Genomic DNA, 14,326 nt, shown 5'->3' with positions numbered 1-14,326 from the left:
AGAATTGTTTTCAGCATAATAGGCATCCGATTATCGTTCTATTTTCCTGACTTACTCCTATTTTTACTCTTATGTGTTACTCTTGTATTTTACTCCTATTTTTACTGGTGTTATGCTCCGAGCTCTTAAGCAAATGAATAGGTTTCAGTCTCTCGATAGTGATGGTCTTTTCTTCAGGTTTTTTGCTTATGACTGTCCTGAACTACAGAAGCTTTTGCAGTTAGCTTCAGATGTGCTTGCCCCAGTTCATTGTGCCAGAGAGTTTTTTGTCCGGTTGTACACATTCCCTTGTTAAGAGGGGTAAAAACCCTAGTCCTTGCTCTAATTACCATCCTATCAATGTGTCTGGTTTTGTTAGTAGGCTATTTGAATATGTACTAATTCCGGCTATTAGCTCCAAGTACGATTTTACGCCCTTCCAGCTTGGTTTTAGAGAAAGTAAGGGCTGCGGTCAAGCTTACCATATTGTGAGTCGACTAACGAAGCAAGCTGTTGCTCAAAAAGTCCCCTGTATTATTTACCGTTGATATATCTAGTGCTTTTGACAATGTAATTCATTCAAACTATACCACTTCAACTATACCATGTTCAGCAAGTATTAAATGGTTAGCTCTATCTTTTTTCTCGTCACTTTTGACTACTTGCTCCACTACTACGTCCAGCGTGCTGAAAAGTATGCGGGTTGGCTACGGAAAAATTTCACCCAATCGTGGTCAGTATAACCGAAAATGCCTTTGCCGTCTTTATTCTAGTTTTTGTGCCCCTGTTGTTTTTTATTTTTCTGGGTTTGCTTTCCTCCTTCGCAACGAAGAAAATGCACTCGGATATTCCAAGTACTTTAAATACCTGCTGCGTTTGCCTCGGTGGTATGGGCGTCCTGTGGTGGCGCAGTGGGTTTGACCTTAGCTTGGTAATACGGGACCCAGAGATCGAATCATGCTGCAGCAATGCACTGCAGGGCCGACGCAGGGACCTTAGTAGTCAAGAAGCGTCTGACTGCTATATACAATACTGACTATTGACTACTGATACAATACAACACGGTGGTATTGTTTCTAATTGTTTCTAAGTAATTGTTTAATATAAAAATATAAAGAATTGTTTCTAATAAAAAAATAGAATTAAATAGAATTAAAAAATAGAATAGAATTGTTTCTAATAAAAAGAATTGTTTCTAAGTTGGACAGTGTTGATGCACCCTCACAACTGAAACAGTTTTCTGCAGATCTATATTCTAAAACTCAGCAAACGATTGGCGTTTTTGACCCTCTTCGGCCATTTTTGAATTGAGCTAAATGGCCTCTTCGGCCATTTATTATTATGGAATCGTATGTTTATAGTGTTTCTTTTCTTTTTGTTTACTCCACAGTTTTTCCATTGTATATTGTGGGTTATAAATAAATATTATTATATTATTATTAGAAGATTCTTATCGAATCTTAATAATTCCTTTATTTTTTCTTTTCAGCTTAAGAAGCACATTATTTCATTCAGTTTAAGTGAGATAAACATTCTAGTAGCTGCATTAATACTTTAAGACCAATACAATATTTCTTTAATTGGAAATTTTTCAGGCAGTCATGAACAGTGAACACACTTTTACAACTACCATCCATTTATAGTACTAGCTTAGCTACAACCTTGGAGAACCGTTCAGCTTCCTGAGCACAACATACTGGCGAAAACATTTCCCATTCTGCCTCTATCGAAGCTTTATTGATGATTAAGTGACGAATTAGAATCAAAATCGGGTGAGTCACGGTTGCCAAAGGGTCGGAATAGGAATCGAGAATATTTTTCTGATTTTTGAAATGGTTTCACTGTGTACTTAAGCTGTTTGGAGAAAAATGTTGCATCTTTTTTTCAAGACTAGATTTGAATTTCCAGTCTCGGAGACTGGACATTCAAATGTGTATGCAACGATTTGCGTGCAATGGTACTACATAATTAACAACCTTATTATGAAACAGTTTTAATTAAATAATAATAAAAATGTTTTTATCACTCAAAATTACTCAAGAGTACAGTTATAGCTCACCAATGGACTAATCTCAAATCTTAATGATGCTCCACGTGCTAAGAAAATTAAAATAGGCATTTTCAATGACTTGAACTTGGCAATTTAGCCCCTCTATAAATTACTAGTGCTTTGTGTCAACTAATGATATATTAAAATATTGTCTATTCGAACCTGAGAACCACAATTTCAAAAAGTCAGGAATACAAAGTTATTACACTGTGTAATTAAGCTGTTTGGAGAAAAATGTTGCATCTTTTTTTCAAGACTAGATTTGAATTTCCAGTCTCGGAGACTGGACATTCAAATGTGTACATTGAAAAGTGTTGTTTTTTCAATGTACATTCAGTGTTGCCACGTTGAAAAGAATAAATCAACAAAACTAATTAGTTAGTTTGACAACGTTTTCCATCCATAAAAATTCAGCATCATACATCTGTTGGTTACCAAAGACAGCTACACCTTCCTATACCTTATTAATTTCTTTGATATCATGTCTTTACCTTATTTTTCGCTAAGTTTTCAAGACATATACAGTTGCGTGGGTTTCCAAATGATCAATTTATACAATCTTCTTCGGTTTTCTTGGGCCTATTCGTAAATCTTCATTTTTTTTCTTCTAATATATATTTTGTACATCTTTGAAATTTTATTTTATTGGGGCAATAGCTGAAAATACTAAGTTTTTTTGGACCAATGTGGCAACTGGTACTGAATAAAAATAATTTATTTTTGAATTTAAAATCAAGAATATTAAAGCTGAAAATTTTAAACGAGAAACTGAAGAAAAACTACCAAAATAATAACTAAATTCTTATTCCTTCTGTCTGAAAATTCTTCTAATATATTTAAACTCTTAAATTTAATTTCATTGAGGTACTGACTAAAAGTTCTAACTTTTTTCTAGAGCCAAGAGACAGCCAAAACTTAATAAAAATAATTTGATTTACTATATAAGATTAAAATCTAAATAACTTTTAAATCTAAACGAAAAATCGAAAGAAAAATGAAAATCTGGAACGCAAATCATAGACTAACTTTAGATAATAATTAAGTGCCACTCATTTGAGTCATGAAGGGTTATTTAAACGCAAACAAATTCATACAATCGACTTGGTCAATATATATAAAGGTTTTACCTGCTTTTCTTGTAAATTAAAAAATTAAATTATGGTCCAATAATTGTGTAGTATATAGTGTATTAAACTTGAATAAGTATTCCTCAAGTTGTATTTTCTAAACTTTGATTACTCTAGACAAATAAAAGAGTAAAAAAAGATTAAAAACCAGTAAACTATAGATAAAAATCGAAGGCTGTACTCTGTAAATACTGAGACGAACTTCAGATAACAAAACATATAACGAAATATGATTCAAATTTGTATTATTCATGCACAAGTTTTGCAACTACTTTGATAGGTATTTTTTCACCATATATAACCAAATTTGATCTTTTTTTCCAAAGTTATAATTACAAATATTGAATTAAAAGAGGATATAATATTTATGACTTTAATAAAGTTTTTGATGAAGTTAGAATTCAGCATTTTCTAAGAATTCAGCATTTTCTAATCAACTTACTTCACAAGCCCGCGACCTCACAGCCTGTAAAGCAGCCAGCCTTGTTTGAACAGGAAGAGAAGGATCTTGAATACAATCACGGATGGTGTTTTGTACATCCTTGTGTGCTCCACCAATATTTCCAAGAGCTTTCAATGTTGCCAGGATCTATAAGACAAAATAATTCAAAGAGAAAATAGAGAAAAGTAATCAGCTTAAACAATTGAGAATAAAAATATTTTCTATTATAACTGTTCATGCTTGCTTGGTTGATTAAACTATGAGCTGGCTTTCTTTAGTCAAAATTGGTCGAACTTGCTAGAAAGTTGCCAAAGTAATACACGGCCGCTTAGCGGGTAGAATCGATAAAATTATCTAAAAAATAGATTTTCGATTTTCTTTATCTGACTGATTCAATATTAGGACCCAGTGAAGCATTATAAAGTATATAAAAAAAATCATGAGACAATCAGTTTTACCTCATTTCTGTTTCATCTGAAGCATCCCTGCGCTGACGAAATAAAAAAAAAATAATAAGTTATTATCAAATAAATACGATAAAAAATACGTTGAAATACAAGGAATTAAGAAATTTCATTGTAATAGAAACTAGCCAGAGAAATATGTAAAAAGAATAAAGACTAGATTCCACAAACCTGGCCTTTTTCAATCTTTCTGGTACTAGTGCCACCAGCCTATAAGCACAACCACTTAAAAAAAAAATGAACCCAAACGTGAATTTAATTAGAGTACCAAGGACAGCAGAAATAAAAACACCATTTACCCCCTGGGCCCATCTCAACTCTATTTACGGCTGAAAATAGTGATTTTTGAAGAGTTTTGTTGTTGCTGTTCAAAAGTTATGATATTTTTAGGCACATTTTCGTCTTTGTTACCACGTTGAACCATGATATTTGATTAAATTTGACAAGGCTCTTCGTCCATAAAAATTCAAGGCGTTTTACAATTTTTTTTTATTTTCTGAAGACAACTACACCTTCAAATGAAAAATAAATATCCTTAAGCAGTTTTGTGTCGTATCTTTTTCGCTGTTCAATTGCTCTGTTCACTCACATCTCTTTTTATTAAGTTTGGCAACCGCTAATAGCAAAAATTTATTTAAACATATTTTGTCTCCTTCCGTCTGCAGTTTAAGCATTGTGTTTTTTTTTGATGATTTATAAAATCTTTATGTTTGGTGTGGCTTCTTTTTGAACTGCGATTTCAAAACAAATGTGATTATGCTGACATCACTAATCCTGACAAGGGAATAAAACCCCATTTACCCTATGGACCCATCTCAACTCTATTTACACTTGAAAATAATGGTTTTTGGAACTTTTGTTTTTGTTGTTCAAAAGTTATGTAATTTTTACGCACATTTTCGTCTTTGTTACAACATTAAACCGTGATATTTGATTAAATTTGACAAGGCTCTTCATCCGTAAGAAATTCAAGGCGTTTCACAATTTTTTGGATTTTTGAAAACCACTACACCTTCGTCCTTAAGCTGTTTTGTGTCATATCTTTTTCCCTATTTTTTTCCTCTGTTCATCCATGTATCTTTTTATTACGTTTGGCAGCCGCTAATAGCAAAAACTTCATAACTTCACATAAAAGTCACCAAAAATTGAATTTCTGATATATTTATGTCAGCGTAAATTTCTACTTAACTAATCAAAAGAATCAGATCTCATTTTCACTATCCTTTGTACTTTAATTTGTTTTTGGTTATTTACAACAGTTACAAGCATCTTGCAAAAGAATAGTATTTTCTAAAAGAAAGCAGGAGAGTCGACCAACCTATTTAGCCAAAAAAGATTTTTCCAAACAGGCAAATAAGTGGTGACCAGACTGTTCACCGTCACTTGTAACGATAAAAACGCGATTAATACTATTTTTCTGTCCTGTATTTTGGATATTGTATGAATATAAATAATGTCTATTAAACAATATAGATCATTTAATAAATAATGTCGTGTATTTTGGATAAGTGACACACGTTGACAAGTACACGTACCATTAGTAAAACGTAAGCATTTCAACGTAGAACCTATCACACTTAGCATAAATCTGTGACGTTTTGCAAAAAGGTCTTAAGTCCACTTTTCCTTATTTTATAGGAGAGCACATTGAACAAGAACGCACAATGAAAAAATCTCTCAAAAGATTAAAATTTAGTAAAACTTAAAACTTTAAAAACTCATTCCTAATTAACTTGTCGGTCGATAGAATTCGATAGAAATATCCAAAAAGCTGAATTGTTTGTTACTTAGAAGCTAAGCAACTTATGCCCTTTTGGGACAATTTGAAACTCGGTCAGAATTAAAGAGAAGCCCGTTTTGAATAGACCAATCGACAAGCCCGTTTTGAATAGACCAATCGACAGATCTATTCGAGTTCTTTCGAACCATGTGCTTAACTCATTTTCTGAAAAGTGAACTTAAGCCCTTTTTACAAAACGCAACGGAAATAAGACTATGTTATGAAATCTTGCGGAGCAAAGCTCGTAACATTGGTGTTGAGTAGACTCAAGCTCTATATGAGATTTGCTATTAGTAAAGTTTGGGCAACGTTATGGAAAAGTTAACATAGTAGTAACAATATGAAATTTCTTTTAATAAACTTAAATTTAAACTTTTAAACTATAATTAATAAATTTTTCCCAGGCAGCCATTCATGCCGTCTTTTCATCATATAAGATAATCCATCAAGCAATTTCCAGGTTATAAATCAAGATCATTTTCATTCTTAGCAATTACAATTAAACAATAGTGAATACCAAATAAAACAATAATGAACTGTCACTTGATTCATAATGTTTGCAAAGCCAGAAGTAAAACTCTTAAAAGTTTAGCCATTACCCCTTACTCCTCATCACACGATTTCCTACTTCATAAAAGGTTGAAAAATGGATGTTGCTGACTTCTCCCGAACCAGCGAACGAGCAAAAAAAAACAAATAAAGCCACTAAATCAGTCCTTCCTCACTTGCTGTATCATTTTTCAGCTCTTCATTATTTTTTTTTAGCTCTTTTTTCCTTTTTCCCTAGGGCGAAAGAAAAACTTTTTCGCTCTTTGATTCCCTCCCTAGAATTTGAAATTATACCCTTTTGGAGTTTCATTGAAAAAAAAATTACCCCCCCCATGGATTTTGACAAATACATTCCCCCACCCCAACTCCTCACCTATATTTTAGTGAATTGACACCATTGACTGTTGACTATTGCACTGATAAGCTTGATTTAGGAACCCCCTCCTTTTTTAAGGGTTTTCAATAACTCCTGTTCACCGTCACTAATCACAATAAAAACAAATATTGACAAAACCCTTAAAAAGGAGAGGGTTCTTAAATCAAGCTTATCGGTGCAAAAATTTAAAAATGAAGTTCACTGTGATTCACAACAAGTTTTAAAACACCTCATAGCACAATAGCGAAGTGTCCCTCGATTTATAATTATGTTCAAAATCAGAGATTAGCTGTTATCCAATTTTTCAATTACCTTTTTCTCCTCTATGACATCTTTAGCTCGGCACTTATTTCCAAGGTGCTTACTCATCTTCACCGTGAAGACTTGAATTTCTGGGTCTGTGGCACACTCGCTACCAAGGGACTCGCAGACTTTTCTAGCATATCCGGAAACACCAATCAACGCCTGTGTTAAAGGTTGAGGCTTGTCAATTATTACCTGAAAAAGACAAATTTAAATTCGATTCTACTTTCGCAAAAGTTTTCTTTAAGGTATTATTTAAGCCTATATTTTGATAAACAAATCAGAAACCCCTCAATGAAAAGTTTATCTGTGAAAGGACGTATATCAACTTTTTAAATGGATAATTTTTCTTATCTTTTTTTGATAATTTTTAATTGATTCTCAGATTGATATTTAATTGATTTTTAATCAGCTGTTTCAATTAGTGTTCTTATTATTCATTTTTATCTCCTATTACTTCAGAAACTTTTGATGATAAAAGGCTCATTCTTATATGCTTTTCTTTATTCTTTCAGTCTTCCATCCGAGGCCGAGTAAAAAACAGGTCATCCTGAATGGGATCTATAGAGGTCGTAAGGGAAATTGAAAATTCTTGATAGGCAACGGAAGACTAGAATAAATTTGGGTGGAGGAGTAGCGTGCAGAATCTGTACTGGTATCAGGTGGCTTGGTGCTGCACTGAGTTGTTGGTAGTATTAACTCTTATCTGAGCTCTAAGCGGTGTTTCTGCAGTATATAAAAAAGTTTGGGCAGCTGTCGAAAGAGAGGAACCAAAATGCAGCATCTTTTTATCGTTTAAATTGCAGCCCTTTTAATCCCAACAATTTAAAGGCATACTAAAGAACTAACTCGGTGACGTCTTAACAAGCATATCTTAGAGGCTATGTTGAAAGCAAAAAAGGTAATTTCTTATTGAAAAAGCAAATTCCCGTATATTTGCATTTGGTTTGGCATGCTTTCAAAAGAGGGATACCAAAGTGCACTACTTATTTATCTTTAAGGGTATAGTCCTATTTAAGCCCACAGCTTTAAAGGCATACTAAGTGAACTATAGTGTTGATCCACATGCTTTAACAAGTGTACCTTGTATACAGTGCACGTTACAGCATATCTGCAGTTCCTTTAGCTAACTTTTGAAACAGAGACTCCAAAGTTTAGCAACTATTTATCTTTCAAAGTCTGGGGTATATTTCAGAGACTATGTTGAAAAAAAAGGATCTTCTAAGAAAATGGATGCCTTACACTTGCAATACAATTAGGAAACTTACAACAGCGCTTTATTCCAACTGTAGTTCCCAAAAGCCTCTCAAATAGCCTTACACCATTCCTATCGGCCCCATACCCACAACACTTTTTAGTCCAAATCTGAACTATTTTTAGTACTTGTATGATATACCCCCTGTATCTCAAGTTGTTCATGCATTAACGCATTGTAAAATGATTTCTTTCGCTAGTTTCTTTCAACTTAGCGTAAGAAAAAACAAAGAGAATTGACAGAATAAATCGAAAATATATAATTTGGGCTATATATTTGCACATTAGGGAGCGGGGGTAAAGTATTTGGACAATGTGAAGTCAGAAAAAATTCTTACTTCATAATATCAGAATAGTTGTCACTAAAACATTATGCATGCAGATCCGCTGTACTTTACTACCACTCCCTAATGTACAAATACATGGCCGAATTTTTTTCCTTAAGTATCATATCATTACAATGCTTAGGTATATTTTATTAGGATTAAACTAACTTCACTTCTTGAGATGCAGGGGGTATATCATACAGGTACCCTGTTTTTTTTAATGAAAAATTCAAATATGGGTTATGTTTACGATCAGAAATTCTAGGAACACCATCAGTATCTTTCCGGATGAGATGCTATATTCATTTAAAATCCATTTCAATCGTCCACCAAATCCAGGGTATATTTCCCTTATTTTTTCACATTTATTTATTTATTAGTTTCTTTAAAAATCGAGGAGTACGTAAAACACTAAAATGAAATTACACATAACACAGGCTTAAAAACATAAATAAGATACGCAAAAGAAAAAAAAATATAAACATTACTTAAATTCCAGATAAAAGGAAAAAGTTTAGGTAAGAGAATATTTTCAGACTTACGATGGAAAGTATCTATCTTTGTCATCGAGAATTCTAACAGCTCTTTAATTCTCTATCTTGAAACTAATTCAGTATTAAACAAACTGTAAAACCAAGTAAAAACTAACACCATTTAAAATAGCAAACGCGAATTGAAGAAAAGTTAGATTTTAGAATCTCCTTTTATGAAAAGAGAATCATACAAGAAGCTGTATTTAAAACAAGAAACAGTTTATCAAAAAAAGGCTATAACAAAAAAAACTTCTATCCCACTGTCTAGGGTGAAAGATAGTTCAGGACGGTAAAGTCCAGTTTTTCGAATGATTTATTATTTACGAATGGCTAAAAATCGGGCTTTTTGACAATCAAGCTGGGGCAAAATCAAATTTTGAGTTTACCTGGGGTTCTCGAATAGGATAGTAGTAGGTTAGGAGAAAAAACTTAAAAAAGTAAAGGCTTTATTGGAGGATGTAAGGACTGAAGGCCAATATTTGAGAGGAGGAAGGGCCTACGCAGCAGTTTTGGCCTCGCGTGGTTTAGCACTACGGCATCCTGTTAGTAAAAGCAGAAGGAGCTCACGATAACAATATGCAGTAATTTCAAACTTGGTCCTGTCCTTTAAAAAAAAAAAAAACTTGTGCAGAGATTGGCCCTGTCCTTTAGAACTTGTGCAGAGGTAGAAAATGCAGAAAGATTTCAAAAACAGTTTCAAAAACAAAATTATGAGTTTTTCATAATACATTTTTTCCAAATAATTGTTTTATATCGGATTTTTTACAAAAGAAAATTAATTGAGTGTAAGATTTCTTAGTGCAAAGTCTTACGCCAAATTCAAAAATTCAATAAAATTTATTCAAGCATTTAGTTTTTTTGTACAAAACTTTCAAAAAAATGTGGGTAGATTTTCGCTGTTTCGTGCAGAGGGAGACTTCAGAACTACTACAAAACTACGGTTATGTGTCACACCGATTCATAATATCGATGGTAGTGATTATTACAATTGGAAAGAGAGCTGAAGCACAAAAACAATAATATGTTTGCCTTTCAGCTAGCATATTAATCATCTTAGCATATGGCACTTTGCATGATCCAGAAACTGGGAAGTGATCCAAAAATGATTACAAAATGTGAGCGATGGAAAAACCCTGACGGCAGGCTATTCTTGAATTTAACTTCAGGAGTTCCATTAATAGCATATTTGTTTTCGATAAAATCTATGGTGTTTACAGTAATTAGTAAATTTTCCATTCTGGACAAAATTGTCTGTTTTTTGCTTTTTAAACGCATATTAAAGCATATTTTTATAAAGCATATTTAAGATAGCGTATTTTTATAAAATAAAAGTTTTCTTGGTTCTAGTGTAGTGGTTTAGTCCTTCAGAAGGAAACACTATAAAAATTTGAAAACTAAAAAGATCCAAATACCTTCTAATTTGATTTGAGCAGGTCAATTTACTGCCCCCCTCCCCTAATCCTCAAATGTAAAGCCCAAACTATATACTTTCCAGGAAAGTTCCAAGGAATGCAATAGCACTATTTTGTTTGATATCATATGAATATATATAATATGAATATATAAAATATGAATATATATAATTTGGGTTACCATTAGGTAGGGAATAAATTAAGTGAAGTGCTTTTAGGAATTATATGCATAAGTATATGTTGTAGAATTTTTCATTGTAGTTTTGAGAATTCTATTGAATTTCTTTTAGGGATAGCCAACTTCTAAACTAAAACGTTTTTAAACGCTTAAACGTTTTGAAGGGTTAAAAATAACGAATCTTACTTTATTATATGAAAAATATTATAGTTGACACATTTCAACAACAGCTCTACTATACACCCCCCCACCCCCTCATGTTCAAATATATAGCCCGAATTATATTTCCGATGTGATGTGTGGTTCTCGATTTCGTCACAGACGATTCAATTTACTCGTAAATCGGTTTAAACAAGTGTGATCCCCTTGTTAGAAATAAGCCGTATCTAAAATACGAGGAAAAGGTATAATCTTTGAGGGTCCTTAAAGGGTTTCAAATTGAATTTTCAAATATAGCAATTATCATATTCAGAAAGAGCTTTTTTTTCGTAAACAGAAACCATGAATATTACTAGTTAGTATGGATGAATTCTTTATTTCCAAACGACTCCTCACAAGCTTAAATAGCCGACTGGATGTCCTCATCAAATAAATAAGAAAATTAAAAATACGACAGTCAATAGCGACTTAAAAAACTCATGCTTTACTCTTATCAGTCGACCATTCAGGCAACATATAGTTTAATAATCTATTAATAATGTGTAGAATGATCTACAACAGTTTGAATGATCTGTGGCTAAACAATGGTGATTCTGACATCTCCCGTACCTGGAGAAAAATCATGATGAGACCCCTCCCCCTTCTCCTGTCTCCCATAAAGTTTTTAGGCCAGATTTCAAAAAATCATTAATTAAATTAATTGATTATTTTCAATTTATTAATTAATAATTTATTAATTAATTTCATTTATTAACTGCGCCCTCTATTTTATCAATATAACTTTGAAAATTACAAGATAATCATAACCGTTATTGTTTGTTTGAAATTACACCCTAAATTTCTGCACCCGGGGTGCCCCTTCCCCCAAAATCACCTCTGGGCTAAATTATTTTAAGATCAGTTTGTTCACATGTAGGAAGGACTTACGTATAAGCTTTTGAGAGCTTCCTTTGCAGGATATTTGGTGAAATGAAGATGCACAAACCAGGTCCGTTGCCGAGCTTCACTAATTTTCCCTTCATTTATTAGTAGAGCCATAAGAGTAACAGCTCCTGGAGTTCCAGCATTAGGCAGAGAATCCAAAAAAATTGATCTGGAATATGGATCAGAAATAAGTACTTTATATTTCCGCTTTATTCTGACTGAGACAAAGCGACATAGTAGATATGCTCGACCATGAACACCAAAACAAGGATTTCGCCTAAAAAATAAATTTACAGCCAGAGATAGTCCAGTTCTGATTTATGTTACAGCCTACATAAAAAATGAGTGACTTTGAAACAGAAGTTGAAATAAATGTGTAGAGGGCTTGGGCCTCCCTCTCCTTTACAATAAAGGTAATTTGCAGTTTACTAGAAATTTGTAAAAATTAATGCAAACAGTTGATAACAATAAATGTCTTGTTCACCAGTTACCTTTTAAGAAATTCGTTCTTTATTCCATATTATAAATAAAAGAGACATTCGAGGAATTGTGTATCCAATTCACAAAAATACAAGTTAATTATTATTAGGCGTTATTAAGCTCCATTTTATTTTAGCTAAAGTAAAGCAAGGTTACACATCTCGTTCGGCAAAGCATGATGGCAGAGCAGGCGCCCGATTGTGCACTACCCGAGTCACACCTTACTATGATTTAATGTTACACCTGTATTAGAATAACAAAAATAGAATAATATATATAATATCTAGAATAAACTGAATAATATATAAACAGAGATTTTGATGGCAAAAAATTGGTTTAAAAATAGCTCTAATTTGTTCCCAGCTATTGCCTTCGAATGCTATATAACTGTATCTTTTTCTCGGTTTATCTTACAGATATGAAGGTCAACAGCTTCAAAATTTTCTAATCTAAAAAGATTTTGCGCCAGATCTTTATTCTGATTGGCTAATCATACATTATACAATTGAAAGTTGAACAATATTGAACTGTAAAAGTTACGAACAGATACATAAAAAAAGTTTCGACCTGAAAATAATTGGCAGCCAAAGGCGTCCCATATCCTGTTGGACATGATACTAGCCTAAATAGAAGAAAAATAGGATACAGTGAAAATCAAAATAGGTTGCTCTAATTAAACTTTATAGTAGCCAGGTGAATTTAACTTAATTTGAATTGACTTTAAATACTTAATTTTAGTACTAAAATTCAGAATGTCTTCCGTTTCGTTGCATTACGTACAAACACGCCAAAACTTTGTTTTAGCACATTCTTTATCAATTAGGTATTTAATGGCTAAATTCTATCTTTAGCCTAATTACATTTTTTTTTTCATCCAAACAACCCCACTAGAAGGCAAAAAACATGTCGATTCATTCGTACAATGTCTATATAGAGAGATCAATTCTGTTTTATATTCAGTAGTTTTTTTGGCAAATAAAACTTCTTTGTGATTAATGCATGGTAATTATTAAAAAATAAATTGACGAGTCTGCCTACAATTAAAAGAAAAACTTAATGAAACAGAAGATTATCATACAAACTTAAAAACAAGAGACGAACTCCTTGCTTATCACTCGTCCAGTTTAATAGTTTACTTAACAGTTAAAAAATGACCTTTCTTTCTTCCAGGAACATCTAGTTATAGTTCGTGGTAACGAACTGTAGTAAGGAGCGACCCGGCTCAATAGTGAACGAGACTCTAAAAAACGGAATTTTGATACTAAAACATACATCAAAAGAATTGGATTTTTATGCTGGTTTTAAATATATAAGTTTCATCAAATTTAGTCTTTGTCATCAAAAGTTACGAGTCTGAGAAAATTTGCCTTATTTTGGAAAATAGGGGACCCCCCCCCTAAACACCAATAGGGGAACACCCCCTAAAAATAATAGAATCTTAACGATTCTATAAAACTCTTAAACGAGTTTTTTACTGTTTAATAAAGTAAATTGAGAGAAAGAGTCAAACTTTAGCGTAAAGAGCGGGGCGTTGAGAAGGGAACAGCCCTTTTCATACATGGAGCAATTTCTGTTCGTTTTAAGTTTTAATGTCGCTCCTTACTTTCAGTTAAAAAAACTGGGTTTTTTTATATTTAATATCACTATAAAGTTAGAGGTAGATTGTTGACCTTCAAGGCAGCCTCCTATATTGTGAAATAATCTGGTGCACTTGATTATTTCAATGTACGCCGAGAGATAATTGATAGCAGTTGAATAGCAACTGACCAGGGACGATGCTCTTCATACCGATCTCTTATATCGGTGAACGACCTGATACAGTTGATTACTAATAGCAGTTGATTATTGATAGTACTCTTCTAGCCAATCTCCTATATTTGGAAACAATTTGATACAGTTGATTATTGCCGGCACCCTTCACGGCAATCTCCTAGAGTGGGAAAGGATATGAGACTGATTTTTCCAGTTACTACCTCTTGATTGTTGAAAG

The 14,326-nt window shown here is 32.8% G+C and overlaps 1 protein-coding gene across 4 annotated transcripts in view; it reads right to left on the bottom strand.

Moving 5' to 3' along the window:
• LOC136034973 (apolipophorins-like) overlaps positions 1–14,326 on the bottom strand; it is a 309,320-nt gene that overhangs the window by 255,274 nt on the left and 39,720 nt on the right. For all 4 annotated transcript variants that reach the window (XM_065716535.1, XM_065716534.1, XM_065716532.1 and 1 more), the window contains exons 8-10: positions 11,860–12,025; positions 7,080–7,265; positions 3,599–3,745 (exon numbers count right to left, since the gene is read on the bottom strand). In XM_065716535.1, coding sequence (XP_065572607.1) covers positions 3,599–3,745; positions 7,080–7,265; positions 11,860–12,025 — 499 coding nt within the window. The remainder of the gene's footprint in view (positions 1–3,598; positions 3,746–7,079; positions 7,266–11,859; positions 12,026–14,326) is intronic.

This window comes from Artemia franciscana, chromosome 13 (genome assembly GCF_032884065.1).
Source record: "Artemia franciscana chromosome 13, ASM3288406v1, whole genome shotgun sequence".
NCBI lineage: Eukaryota > Metazoa > Arthropoda > Branchiopoda > Anostraca > Artemiidae > Artemia > Artemia franciscana.
Note: the sequence above shows the minus strand (reverse complement) of the source record. Positions and strands in the feature narration are given on the sequence as shown.